Source organism: Drosophila yakuba, chromosome X (assembly GCF_016746365.2).
Source record: "Drosophila yakuba strain Tai18E2 chromosome X, Prin_Dyak_Tai18E2_2.1, whole genome shotgun sequence".
Classification (NCBI taxonomy): Eukaryota; Metazoa; Arthropoda; class Insecta; order Diptera; family Drosophilidae; genus Drosophila; species Drosophila yakuba.
In genome coordinates this window covers 18,631,126-18,646,042 of record NC_052526.2, presented here as the reverse complement: position 1 = coordinate 18,646,042, position 14,917 = coordinate 18,631,126, and the positions used below count along the sequence as shown (strand labels likewise).

The 14,917-nt window shown below is 41.3% G+C and overlaps 1 protein-coding gene across 1 annotated transcript; it reads right to left on the bottom strand.

Annotated features, from left to right (window-relative positions):
- Nucleotides 1-10,594: 10,594 nt before the first annotated feature.
- LOC6525931 (hexokinase type 2) lies at nucleotides 10,595-14,627 on the bottom strand. Its single transcript, XM_002101715.3, has one exon. It carries the CDS (start codon nucleotides 14,296-14,298, stop codon nucleotides 12,658-12,660), a length of 1,641 nt encoding a protein of 546 aa, XP_002101751.1. The 5' UTR covers nucleotides 14,299-14,627; the 3' UTR covers nucleotides 10,595-12,657.
- Between the last annotated feature and the right edge of the window lie 290 nt (nucleotides 14,628-14,917).

Below are 14,917 nucleotides of genomic sequence, written 5' to 3'. Positions count from 1 at the left end.
ATTTTATCGCCGGCCAGTGCGGCTAGCCGCCTTGTGGCTAAAAATGCCAAACATCCTGCAAAAAAATACTAACAAGTGATGCCACTATTGTTTTGTAAGACAAACGACGTTGCCACTTGGTTTTCATAGGCTAGCCGTTAAATTTAAAAAGTCAGCTTATTGATAACATAAGCAATGCGAATGCAAATGTTTGTAAAAATGATATATACTTAACACAATAATCGGACAACTTCCCAACTTATATAAAAGTGCACAGTATTTTAGTTTTTGTAACCCCGTACCCCTGATTAGTAACCCTTTTTTATTTCATTCATTTCAGCACCATTACATATGCATGACCATCTTATGTAAGTACATGCAAACACGTGGGCTGTCTGTGTGTGCGTGGGCAGCAACCTGTGGCCATTTCACCTTAAGTTAACCTTTCGCCAGGACATCGCGCAGGCGTACGAAATTGGCTGGCTATAATTAGAAGCACTTGCATCATCATCTCGACGGGGAACTGGAATTGGTGCCCCAAACGGTTCACGTGGTGGTGGGGTCATGGTGGCTTCATACCCATTAGTCGAGGTGCGGTGGCAGGTATACTCGACAGCTCGATGGTGCTAAAAAGTTATTGAAAAATGCAGTTAAGTGTATTTTATGTGCTAGAAAGTGTGCTACAATTTGCTACAATTTTCACGGCAGCACTTCGAATAATTGGCTATGGTCACACTATATTTTCCAATTAAGATGCGGAAGTTAGGTTGAAAATATATCTTAAGCATTATTCGATAATCGCACGCCTTAAGCTAGGCAACATATCTTGAGTGGCGGGTATCTCAAGGTCGTGGCAGCCGACTATTGCGTTCTTTCTTTGTTTTTTTTATCGTGTTTTCTCTGTTCGGCAACACGTGCGGCACTCACACACACACTCGCGTAGGAGGCTCGTCGCCGGCCTGCGCATGTGTGTTGGTGTGTCGGTGTGGGCCCGCTCTCTCGCGCGCTCTCTCTCAATCTCATTTCGCTCTGGCAGAGTCCGGCACTCCGCCCAAACTGTTATACCAAAACCAGTTTACATGCGCCGCCGCTGCGTATAACAAAAGCCTCTGTCGACGCCGCCGCTTCTGCTCAAAAAGGACAAACTCAAGGGCAAAACTCAAACGCACACAAAGGTCTAGAAGACCAGCGAGCAACAAAAACAATTACGGCGTGTGCCTTGTAGCAATTTCGTGGCGCTGACTTTGATAAGTTCGCCTTGATTACCATACTCGGGCATATGCATATGAGTATGTACATACATATGCTCATGGGTTATACGTAGTGGACTGGACCCTATACTATTTTCTAGATTACACAATCGCTCCCGGTTTTTCATTCTATCAACTTGTTCCGTTGCCACTCCCACGCAATTTGTTGTTGCGAGAGGATTCGGCGCGGCTATGTGTGTCTGTGTGTGTGTGTGTGTGTGTATGCCCACTGACACACTTTTTGTCCTACCATTTTGCCCATTTCTCCCACACTCTCTCCACTAATCTCTTCCCCTCTCTCTTTGACGCTTCCCTGTCATTCTCTCTCTCTCTCACTCTCTGTGTACTTTGTCGCGTGGGCGTGTTTGAGCTTGCCCTTTGAGGTTATGTCCGCTGATTGCATATTTGAGCAACTTCCATTGATTAGCCATTAACGAGCCAAAAGAAGAAAGATAACCAGTCGCAGTAAAACTGCGTATCTCCGCGTATCTGTCGCCTGGCCCTTTGTTAGGTGCCATTATTGATATTGATTGCCATCGACGACGAAGCGGCCGAACTTTTCCACGCACGCAAAAACAGCTGGCGTCTACCGTTATCGCTGGCAAACCAAAACCCGTTAGCGATAGTTTTTTTTACCGTTGTTGTAGCAAAACAAATTATTACCCGATACCATCTTACGTTTACCGTTAGGGAGAGAGTTTTTTATATGGCTTACCGTTACCGTTGGCAAATAAATACCCGATACGATGCATTTAACCGCTGATGTCATATGAACAATGCTATCACTGGGTCGTATGACTTTAGTTATCGTTTGGGTGATCAATAAAAAACGCTATAACTGCTAACTTTGGTCGAGCCTTAGGAATTCGATCCCCAGAATAACGCATTATAACCCCACCAGGGTGGGGATCCGAAGGTTAGCGGTATTATCTCGCTACTATCGAACGCCAATCGCATTTCTTTTTGCACTGGAGGGCCGTAATATACTGCCACATCCGGAGTCTGGAACGTAGATCTTATCGGATAGTGGGGGCAAAAAAAACAATCGCATTCCTTTCGATAGGGAAAGTTCTTGGCAAACGTTTGATTAATGCAGTGGCGCCGATTTTTCTATACCTCGGTTTCTATTTGTTGTATATGTATGTATTTTGCAAATTGATAAGAGTTCCCTGAAGGTATATGCGATGGAGGTACTTCACAGGCAGAATGCCAATAATTTCGGAGCCAATCAATCGCACATAAGACCCCCCTCCCTGAAACTTTGGCTTTATCAATTCCGGGCCCAAAATAGTAAATCCACACACTGCTGAACCCAAAAAAAAAAAAAAACAAACAAACAGATTAAGATATAACGGATGAGATAGTACTACAGAGAATAAAATAGCAAACATGAATTAATTACTGCTTGACAATAGGGGCAATTTACTACATTTGGTTCCATATAACACCATGCTTATCAACTTTGGGGCTCTGGGGGCGTATTATCGCCGAACTGGCTTTTGCACTTTTACTTTCGTCTATCGGACTCGATCGGGAATCACGTCGATTGAGGTGAATTGACTTTATCAAACAGCTTGATCTTTCAGCACCACAATGTTTCGAGAAGGGTAGATAAATACAAAGTTTTTTTTTTGGGAAAACCTATTACGTAGCAACTGGAGTTGCGACAGTGTCTTATATCCGATAGTAGTATCACAATATCATACGGACGGACAGAAGTCCGGACAGACATGGCTATCCTAATCAAGTGAATTGTATTTTGACACGTAGCAAACTATTCAACGAATCGAGCATACCCATTTACTTTACGAGTAACTGGCAAAAGAGGATTATCCTAAGATGGTGCGCACTATTTCATCATCATCAAGTACAAGTCAAGTTTTCTTATGAATCAACCCCATCTAAAACGTAATCATATAATATATGAGTCAACTAACTCGTTCAATAAAATGCCATTATGGTTAAGACTTTAGTCGCACGCGAAGTACATAGTAAATTTTCGCTATTAATCAAAGGGACCGATTTTCTACAGCGCCAATCAATAAAAATAAACTCTAGATGTCCATTCATTGGGGTCCAAACATAAGGCATACGGCGCAGAAACTTGTTGAGCAAAGCATTACTATTTGAATTCGCTTATCAGTCAAGTGGGGGCATGAATAAAACTAACATTAATGATCTTTTGCCTCGCAATCTATATAAAACTTGGAAAAGATATCTTCCACTTGGGGAGCAACGATTACTGCGTATTTATAACTGGTTACTTTTGGAACTTGGGTTCTCACAAGGGGGAAACGCTCTTAAGTTTAATCAGATTTCCGTGACTTATTTATAGTTTTATTAACGTAGTTGCCAAGTTTCATAGTGTTATCTACATTGCTTCAGTTATGCAGTTATAATATAATGATGCTACCAACGTAATCATAGCTTTAACCTTCCATTAACCTTCCGAACGATATCGATCAAGAGTATTCGCTCCTCCTCTTGGATCCATTGCCATTGGGGTGTTTATTTGATGTGTGTGGGCTTATCAATTTGAGGTTCGGCAAACGATTCTAATTACACTGCCAATGTGCTTGACATGGGACCACCTAGTGGTTCAGTGCCCCTAAATGTCCACTTTCATCCAGTGCCGGATAGGAAAAAATTCGCACAAATTCCATTGTCGAGTTTTGTGCGGTTTTATTCCATATGACCGATCATAAATATGTTTATTGTTTATAATCGTAAACAAATAACGAAAAATTCGCTTGTGTTTACCAAATATATTTGCTAATATTTGACTAAATCCGCAGATTGCTGTGCCACTTGACCTGCTATTATTTATTATATAAATCATATGATTTATGCGGGGAAAACCTCAATTCCTATCATAACACATAAAAAACATGTATGTATGTATGTATATATGGTATAGCCAATTAAATTCGCATGCCAGAATATTCCTTACCCAGTCAATATAATCCCAATATATCTCTCGATTTCCATCCGATTCTTATGCAATCGCATTTGAATTGCGTTTTACGGCAATTGAATAGCGGAAGACAACAAGATCCAGTTCGAGATCGAATTGCATTCGTTTTGTTTGTTTTCGTTTGCTTACATACCCGTACATTTTTCAGGTAATTATCATAGTATGTATGTATGAATGTATGTACGGCCCTGGCTGAATAGTTGCTAAATGACTGGGCCCAAGTGCACTGTGTTTTGTTGGCAAATGAATGAATGAACCAATCTAGGGGGTGTAGTTCGGTTCAAAGTGCCAGCATGGGTCACAGTCGTCTGCTTAGTCACCTGCAATCGAAGTCATTGCGCACATGGGCAATTAATAATACCATAATAATGGAATAGTATAGCTAACTCGGCGAAATCGCAAGCTTTCATATCATAACTTGTCAGCGGTTTTAGTTTTCTGATTGAGAGTTCAAAAGGTAATAAGTGTTGGTAGATAGAAGCTACAAAGTGCAAAGCCGCTTGCGCATGCATCCCATAGGTGGCGCTTTACAAGCATGTTACAGAACCCTACGATTTTCACTGCAATAGTTTACTTTACAAATTGCACCTTGTTCAGGTAAAACGTATTATTTGCCTTATCAAAAATAACTTTTACCGAGAATATATGTGACTATATTCCTGAACCTTATCACTGGGTGTTCCAAGAAGTATAGATATACGATCCGCGTAAGTTTCGAAACCACAGCCAATTTCCAGGGTATTGGCTTTCGGGAGGGGAAGTGGACGTTGGCGAACGGCTCGAATTCGGAGTGTAGGGTGCTTGCTTGGCCCGCATAAATGCCCGAGAAATGCAGAAACGTGATCTATTCCATGTTGTCTCACTGGCATTCTCTGCGGTTATCAGCCGACCTGTGTGTGTTCCATTTGCACTCAAATTGGCCAGTTGTTGTTTACGTTTGCCGCTATTGTTAGTGTTATTTGTGTGTGCTTTTTGTTTTTGTTTTTGCACCGATTTGTTTTTTGCCAGCTCTCGATTCTGTTGTTATTGTTTATAGCGCCCCAGAAAGGTGTTTAATTTATACCCCCCACACGTCCAATCAACCACCCACATTTCGCACACGATCGATCCCACAGAATAGCGATTTATTGGCTTCGAATTCCCCCTCTGCCATAAACAAAAATTTATGTTAATAATCGATACTCCATTGGCCATTTAAGCGTCATAATCCATGGTTTTCAAAAACACAGTTTGCTGGAACATCCTATTATAATCATAATAATAGGTAAAGAGCACAACAGCTACATCTTAATCATGTCATCTCATCATGATTCTTATTCATCATTGTCGAACCTAAGCAGCGATTATATAAATACAAGTTCCAGCATTATTTTCGCTTCAATCATCTGCGCTTTTTCAACGATGCCTTTCAATTTGCCACATCATCAATTCCTTTCATTAATAGATCATTTCGCTGACCAAACAAATTCAAGAGAACTGCTAACCAAAGTCTCGTGCTTCTCCGTCTGGCAATTGACTCAAGTGTCTGGATCAAATAAATTTGTATGCCCAGCAAGTTCCTCAACAGAACAGACGGTTCTCCATTAATTGAGACGAGAATATACGTAGTACCAAAGTACCCCTAGTACCCCTAGTACCCGTACTACCCGCATCTATAGACGTACTACCCTCCAGAAGTCAGTTTCTGGCGGTTCGTTCCGCCGAGAGAATCACTCAATTGGTTTGCATTTGGGCTCGTTTAGCGATTAGAGACGTAGCGAGTCGTCGCACTTTCATTCAATCATTATTCACTTACATCATCATCCACTAAGTGGCCCTGACCATCGTAAGGTCTCGCCGGAGGCAACTGTACCGCTTCTGACCTTGGCCACTACGACGTTACATTCTGTATTCTTGACCGCCGTAGAGCCCTTGAAATCCGGATGCGGTCAGCTGTTCTAATTACGAATCCCAAGACAAGTTCCCAGCATTCCCAGCATTATTGTAAACAATAAAAACCCTTTTTTGCACTATCAATTCCATGGCACAACTGAAGATTTTCCATTACATATTTATGGTTTGGCCTACGGCGAGTTTGAGTTCTTTTAACTTGAGGATAGAGTAGAAATACGAGTATATGTGAGACAATTTCTAAAAGCGCACAGGTAGACCAATTGTTTTTTGTAGATTAGCTCAAATGACTTTTATTATAGTTTATGATAATTGCCTGTTTTTTGTTTGAGGTTGGTGGGGTCTGAAATGATTGCACATTGCTTGGGTTCTGTTGTGCAAGTTTCTTAAAATAATCTGGATTTATTATTATTAAAAGTTGTCGCTCGGTTATTTTACGGCTTTTAAGTGCATTCAAAATGACTGTGTGACAATCCTGTGATTAATAATCTGCTTTCCCATGTAATCTTTATCTTAATTACCCGTATTATATCACTCAATTAAGTTCATCTTATTGACGCTGCCTTTTTTTGTTGTTGTTGTACTTTCCTTGTTGTTTTAATTACTCACTTTTTTCTGACCTTTTTGTTTAGTGACAATTAGTTGTATTTTCAGTTAAATTGAAATGTAATTAAAGCAAATTGTCCGCAAATTAATTGTCTAAAGTTCCCAGCAAGGCACACGAACACCGATCATCGCAGACACCGGCACTCAAAAGTATTCAGCAGCTAAAAACAAAAGCAAAAAAAAAAAAAACCTCGACAATTAGGCAAACCAAATAATTTTCATGGCGCGGAAAACAAAAGAGTTATAAACTAATAACCCCAATTATCCGTTGAATACAACGTCAATAAAACAAGATCGCCAAAGGAAATGACGGCAACCATCCATGGATTATTGTTGATTGTGTTGTCGGTCTTTGAATGTCGAACCCAATGGTGAATTTACTTGAAAAGTTGTATAAGTTATCATTTTATTGCTGGATAAGTTCATTACTTTTTGTACTATACACTGGGCTCCAAAGTTGGGATTATATATCTTATGATATTGATATCTTATAAGATAGAGCTGCAAATATAAACTTAAAACATTGTCTTGACTTTTCAGTGACTTTTCAAGCTATTATTTGATATCGGGTCAATTGTAAAATATCGCAATTGTCAAGTCAAAGCTACCGAGTGCGGAATCAAAGGTTTTATCACGATGCCAAACGATAAGATTTGATATCAGAGATATAGCCAGAGAATGTCAAAGAATGTCAAACCAGAAATGAAACTGATTGTCTTCAGTTTATCTCTTTTTCATGTTGCATTTATGTAATTGGTGCCGATCGGATTTCCATAGCTTTAAATTGCCAAGTGGGTAATTAGTTTTCCGGGAAAACTGACCACCCCTTTTCACCCTGCTAACTTTCCCATTGCAGTGCGCTTTCCTGTCAGTTGATGTTGCTACTATGATTATAGGTGAATTGCATGTGGCTGAACTGGTTTCAGTTTGCATTCGATATCCGCAAGTGAAAGCTTCATTCACAAATCACGATCGAAGGCAAATATGGGATAAATATTTGCTCAGCACTCGAATTAATCAAAATCAACGAACTTTCGTTTACTCATTAAGTACTTATAGAATTAGTTTAAAAGTGTGACCATGCTACGCATATGATGTCGTTATTTAAACACAGAAGCAGGGTCACACTGCTTTAAAGTCATTTTATACATACCTATAACAAAATATATAATTTAATATGTTTTAAATCAGTGACTGCAATCAGGACACAAAACTTAACAAACGCACTGTGCTCTCCTGTAAATTGTAAAAAAAATAATACAAAAATTTCATAAAAGAAAAAATCAAACGTAGAACACTGCGAATACAATATTGAATATGTTTACATACTAGACGCAAGACGCAATTGTTGTTGTTTGACACTCACATGATTGTTGCCTTTGTTTTTCGCCATTCGCCATTCGCTTTTGCATTTCCATTTCACACTTTCGAAAATTGCATTTTGCTGTCGTTTGAAATGCTTTTTAGCATTTGCATAACAACAATACAAAACAAAAAAAAAAAAAAATCTCTCAAAGGTGCGAACGGTGCAGCGAGTGTGCGAAAGAGCCAGCGATCGTTACAGATTAAGTGAGCAAATTTGCCAGTCGCCAATTTCAGCAGCGTTTCTCTATTTCTTTTGATTATTGCGTATTTGGTTTTCGATGCTCTAGCTCACGCCGCACTGAAACTATGTATTTTATCAACAAAATATGCTCAATACATATGTATATGTATACATACATACATAAAGTGCCTGGCACACCGAAAATACTAAGCATATTTTCTAAAATTGCCGCGAAATTAACGCGAATATGCGAGGCAACAACAAAAAGCTGTCAGAGCTCTTAAAAAATAAATGTTGAAAAGAATTTTGTTGTCTCGCCAATCGCCCAATGATAAATCATTCTCAACTGACGTAGGACTCGGCTGCTACTTTGCGCTGGGGCGTGGTCAACGCCCACCTGATTCGGGGACTCGGTGACGTATACGCGATGTTTTGATAAATTATTTAACTTCTGTGCTATAGGATTTGCTTTGGGGAGAAAGTATATTTGGGGTGAAAGATCTGAAAAGGTACATTAAGCACTTGAATAAAGGAAACTGAATGGACGAAAAGCAATAGAAATCAAAAGTAAGCAAGTAGCACATAAGCAACGTTAGCCAAAAACTTTGCATGAAACAGAGTAGAATGGGAACTTAAGGCCACGAAGTACTAACTTAAACAAACGATTGCCTTAGTGATATCAAATTGCGCATACGCAGCGTTGTACACGAGAAGTTTCTGCACTTCTTTTGCTGAAAATCACAACAAAGTGAAACTAAAACGAATAATACCGCTGAGGTGTGGGCATGTCGCCAATCGGCGTTTCCAGAAGAGTGACAACCTTATCACTGATGATGCACTGCGATTGCATCGAGAGGGCGTGAGCTGCTGATAAGCCGCAAGTGGCGGCTGATAAGAGTAGCTGGGTGGCTTTCAGGGGCTGGAAATGCCACAATCAAGGGCATCAGGTTTTAAGTGGGGCCAAGTGAGGTTGCAATACTGTTTGGGGCGGGTTAAGGTGACTGCAATGCGATTTCAAGTGCACTCGTAACTGAAAAGCTATAAATAAAAGGGATGGAAAATGAGTTTTTCCTCGACTAAGATTAACGACTGTACTTAATAGCTGTACCCCTCAAAAAGGTGTAACCATAAATATTAACAGAATCCATTTTGAGTAACAATATCATTATTCAAATTGTGTTTTGAATGCTGAAAAAGAAGGTTGCAATCATCAGCAAGAAGGTGCGCAAAAGTATGCAATATATCGTTACTAATTCATTTGTTGCATGTGATTCAACAATATGTTTCAAATGGAAATTGTGTTAAAATTATATATGTATTTTCTTTGTGTAATCATGTCACTTTTGTTCGGGTTAATACCCAAAGGGTATCTCCAAATTGGGATTCCCAACGCGGCCGACGAGCTGAAATTGCTTTCAGCATTTAAAAGTGGAAATTTGCATTCAAGATATTTAAATTGGGTTTGTGCCGCAGTAAAACGTGATCGCCACTTGGCTGAGATTGCAGCGTATCGCCTTCTCGTTTTCTCACTCGCAGTTTCACGAGAATCGTTTTCGTTTCAAATTCTATAAACAACTTTCGCGGAACTCGAGCTCTGTTGAGGTTTTATAATAGCAAATAACAATCAGCGAATCAATCAGCTTTTGTGGAGCGACTTTGGTGTTTATCGAACGCTTGCTTAACCGCCGTCTCATCAGTCGTACCGCTCCGCCCGGCCCCGCCCCCGTAATCCAGCCGCCCCTTTTGGGGCGATCAATGGCTCAATCATGCCTTTTGTCTGCTTTGGATCGCGGCACTTGTAATTCAAATGCGTCAAACGAAAAACCGACTGCAAATGATTCAATTTAAAATGGACTACAAAAGCGGCGAAACCGAAGTACGTAAGTCTCAAGTGCAGCGGCTGATTGCGACGCTGGAAATACCCTCTAATGGGAACGGGGATACGCCATATGCGCTATTTTTAGCTCGGGAATGTTAAGTGCATCTCTAGTAATTGCCAGCAAAATATACAAAAATTATAAAATGCATTATTTTTCAATAAATATAAAAAAAAAAAAACATTTTCTCTCTATGCAAAAATATCCGATTACTTTATAAGCTGAATAAAACAAGAAGAATTTCCAATTTTTCAATTCGACGCAAAACAGCTGCCAAAATCCAAGTGCCCGCATTTGGCGTAGGGTATTCGCGTAATATAAATAACAAAATTGAGCTAGCTAAGTGCTGACTGATTGTTATTGCCTTTGATGATGTATAATTTTGGACTACAGCAACAATGACAATAAAACGAGAATAAAGTTTTAAATAAACAGGTACCGTTAGTTTTGACCCAAAAGAACACGTTTCACGTTTTGATTTTCTTCTCTGGTTGTTTGCTTCAATCGCTTTTATTTTCGCTTCACTGTCGCCAAACATTCCATTTGTTTATATCATTTACTAAATTCATCTCATCTCGATCGCCAAGCCTTCGATTTGTGTTTGTAGTTCTTAGTAATTTGTGTGTTTGAATCGCCTTTTGATAACGAGAGCTCTTTAATTGGTTTTCACTTTTTTAACATGGGCTAACTTTATATTACATTTTTCTTATTTCTTTGTTTAGCTTTTTCTTGAAAAATAGAAACACTGGTTCGCTCCACCCACAATCTTTATAACATATCTCTTAGGTTAGGCTCATCCATCGCTTAGTATTAGACAAAAAAACAATGTTTACTTCGTTTTGCCTGCGATTGTGAATTGTTTAAGTTTTTTTTAGTTGCCTGAGCATGCCGGCCAGCAGCTGCAAAAATGATGAAATGATACAGATAATCATGTGGAAAACAGATGAAATCAATCTGGAAAATATCAAATCAGCTTGGAAAACCAATAAATTGGGGGGGAAATAAGTAACAATTATGTGTGTATGAATTAAGAACAAATTTTATTTGCTTTCCATTTCGCATATTTGCCTTCTGCTTCTCGCATTCTCTTCGTTTTGTTGTTCGTAAACAATAATTAAATATAATTAAGGGCTCCGTGGGTTGGGTTTGTTTTTTAGGGGGGGTGTGTGGGGTGGGGGGATATATTGGTTGTATTGCTGGCTTCTTCGACGACATTTAGAAACTAAGATAAGAACTAAACACTAAACTAGGTCAAATGTACAATTACATAAATAATAGCTCACAAAGTGCGTTTCTATATCAAAAGGAAAAAAAAAACAGTTTATTTTTGTTTAGAGTTTACCTGCTTAAGTGTTAACAACAAACAAATTCACTAAACAAAGACAAGCAATACATTACAAAAAAAAAAATCAGTAATATAGTGGCTAAATATATCATATTTATATTTATATATATATATATATGTAAATATATATGTATGCAGTATTATCATATAACGCTTCGTAATAGGTTCTATATAAACATTTACAATTACAGAAAGGACACAGTAGCATTACCTAGTATTCCTCTCTCTCTCTCTCTCCCTCTCAATCTCTCTTCCTCTCTTCCTCTCTTCCTTCTATCCCTCTGTGTCTGTCTCTTCTTTAGCGGCTTGTTTTTTGTTGCTTTTCGTTTTCGTTTTTGCTTTAACAATGTGCGATTTTACAGTTTCTCTTTCCGTTGTCCTGCAGGATATGCTAGAATGCTTGTAGCACAGTAGTATAACAGTTTCTTCTCTCACTTGCTCTTAAGTATCTCCGTTTTTTTTCTTTTTTGGGGCTTTCTGGGTTTTCAGGGGCTTTTTAGGCAGGGAATTACCAAAAAAAAAATTTGTTGTCTCAATCGAAATCGAACAGAAATTCGTTTCACAAATTGTACTATATATACGCAAACATATACATTATGTTTTTTAGTGTGTGTATATTATGTTTTCTTGTAAAATATATATATATATAATAGCATAACAAATTTTCAACAAAAATCGAAAATCGATCCATAATCATTAAGCATAGTGTTTAGTGTTTAGTTGTTGTGTTTTTTCTTTTTTTTTGTTATTTTTCTTTAACTAGGAGAGAAAGAGATAGAATGCCACAGATCTTCTGTCTCTTAGTGGAGGTTTTCTGTTACGCTTGTGTTTTTAGTTAAAAACCTGGTTTTTTTTGCCTAATTAAAATACTAAAGCCAAGTCGCGCCAACTCGCAAATGCCCTACATATGCATATAGAGGTTTTTTCGTGGGCTTTTCGATAACATTTCGTCGTGGCAGCTTCGTTTTTTTGTTTTTCATATATTTTGGCTATAGGGCTTTTGTGAGTTAGCGTGGCTCTGCTGTAATTATTACGCATACGCCACCGTGGCCGTTTACTAGGTGTTTCTCATTTGCTCTGCAGTTTGTTTGTTGGTTGTGTGGGTGTGTTGCTGTATCTCTTAGGACTGCTCCAGCTGCTCCAGCGGCTCCTCCTTCATGGTTTCTGCTCCAGCTCCTACTGCTCCAGCTCTACTTCTTGCCATTGAGTATGTCCTCGCGACAGGCGACGGCCGCCACCAGGGCCGCTCCACGACCGGAACCGTCCTCGGACAGCATCAGATCGAAGGTGATGCCCGGCTTGATCAGCTGCGAGATCTTCTCGACCATCAGGTTATGGAACTTGGGATGGAAGCGGTACACACTGCCATCGACGCCCACCGTCACCGTTGGCTCGTCCATTTTGTTGATCAGCGTGGCAATGCCGGCGGACACCAGGTGGGCAGCCCGTTTCGAGACGCACTCGCAGATGTACCGCACATTGGCGCAGTCCCCATCGGTGGCATTGGTCAGGCCGAGCTCCTCCAGCACCAGGCGGCAATTGGTGAAGTTACCCGGCTCGTCCGCTTCGATTTCGCTCACATACTTGGTAAAGAACAGACCGCGGGTGTTCAGCACTTCGGAATCCTGTCCATTGAACAGTATGCCCGCCTGGGTCATCTTCACCAGCACCAGACGCACCAGCTCGCCCATATACATGCCGGATATCATCTTCTCGAACGTCTGCTTGCCCGGATTGATGCTGTGCACATCGATGTCCCGATCGAATTCGGTGCGCACAAAGTCCAGGGCGCCATTGTCACCGAATGCACCCCATTCCGTGTTGATCAGGACATGCTTCTTGCGCGGATCTTCGGCGGCGAAGAGCTCGGCCTCCTCCACCCGCTCCATATAGCAGGCATTGGCACCGGTGCCGACAATCAGACCGATTTTGCAGTTGTGATTCTTCCAGGCGCAGCTCATCAGCGTGCCAGTGGTGTCATTCAGAATGGCACACACATCGATCTGGACATCGCCACGTCGGGCAATGGCATCCTTTAGAAGCTGGACAACATCCTCGTTGACGACACCGGCACAATTGAAGCCCTTGGTCCAGGTCTCCAGCAGGCCCTTGGTCAGACCCAGCTGGCGCAGCGGGAACGAGAAGGTGAAACCGAGTGGCAAACGCTCCTTGTACACATTGTGCTCGGCCATAAAGTTGGACAGACACTCGGCGATGTGATCGAAGAGCTGGGTACCCGAACCAATCATAATGTGCTGCGGTATGGCATAGATGCGGGACTCCATTTGGAAATCGTTGTTCTCCTGCAGATGGATGAGCAGCACACGGAAGTTGGTGCCACCCAGATCCAAGGCCAGGAACTTGCCACGCTCATTGCCATTGGGCAGATCCTGCACATACGTTACGAAGCACTTGACATTCGCCTTCGGATGCGTATCCTTGGCCAGACCGCGTCGCAGCTCGTGCAGGATGCGGTAGCACAGCTCCTGCACCTGTTCGTCCGTTAGAAGCAGCTGCTGACATAACTCGTGCACCATCTTACTTTTCTCTGCAGCGGATAAGAGTGCAATTTGCTGCGGGCTGTGAGTTGTAAGATTTGTGGTTGTGGCTGTCGCTGTGGTTGCATATGTGGCCGCTGTCGCTGATTTTGTAGCTGCCGCCGCTGCAGCTGCCGCCGTCGTTGTTGTTATTTTCTCTGTTGCACTCAGTGCCGCCCCCTGTGCCACGCCCACACGGTCCGTTTCATCTAGCCCGCCACCGTTATTGTGACCATTCAGTTGGGCGCTATTTATGGACACGCTCTTCATCGCCCCGTTCAGCTCCCGATCCATTATTATTTTGGTGTTTTTCTTCTTGTTTTCTTTCCCCTCTACCTTTTTTAGGTTTTCGGTTCTTTTTTTTCTGCTCTGGCTTGTTTTTCTTCGATCGTATGCGCTTGCACTCACACGGCAAAAAAAAATCGTTTACAATTTTCGTATTCAATATGCACACACGCGTTTACTTTGGGCCTTACTACTTTGGCATTTGCAGTGCAACCGTTTCGAGTTGGTTTTTTAGTTGAGTCTTTGAGTGTCCACACACACGATTCTCGCTCTCGCCGTGTTTTATTTTCGTCCGCTGCACGCGTCCAAACGCTCGGAACGTTTTTTACGAAATTAAATTCACTCGCCGATTGCTGCTCACTTTTCGCTGCCGCTGCTGCCGCGCTGCTGGCGCCGACCGCGACTGCGAGGCGCTCTTTCTCTCGCGTTTAAACACTCTCGCTCGCGTTCGCTTGCGGACGCGCCGTGAAGGAACCTTGAAGGTCAAAAACTGAAAATCGGTTTTGGGGCGGCATGGTTGGAGATATGGCGCGTATATGGTGCGACGATGAGGGGTCTAAAAATGGCATATTGATAGGGTGCGAGTGGGAGAGGGGGCGAGAGTGGTAAAGAGCGGGAGCGCAAGAGC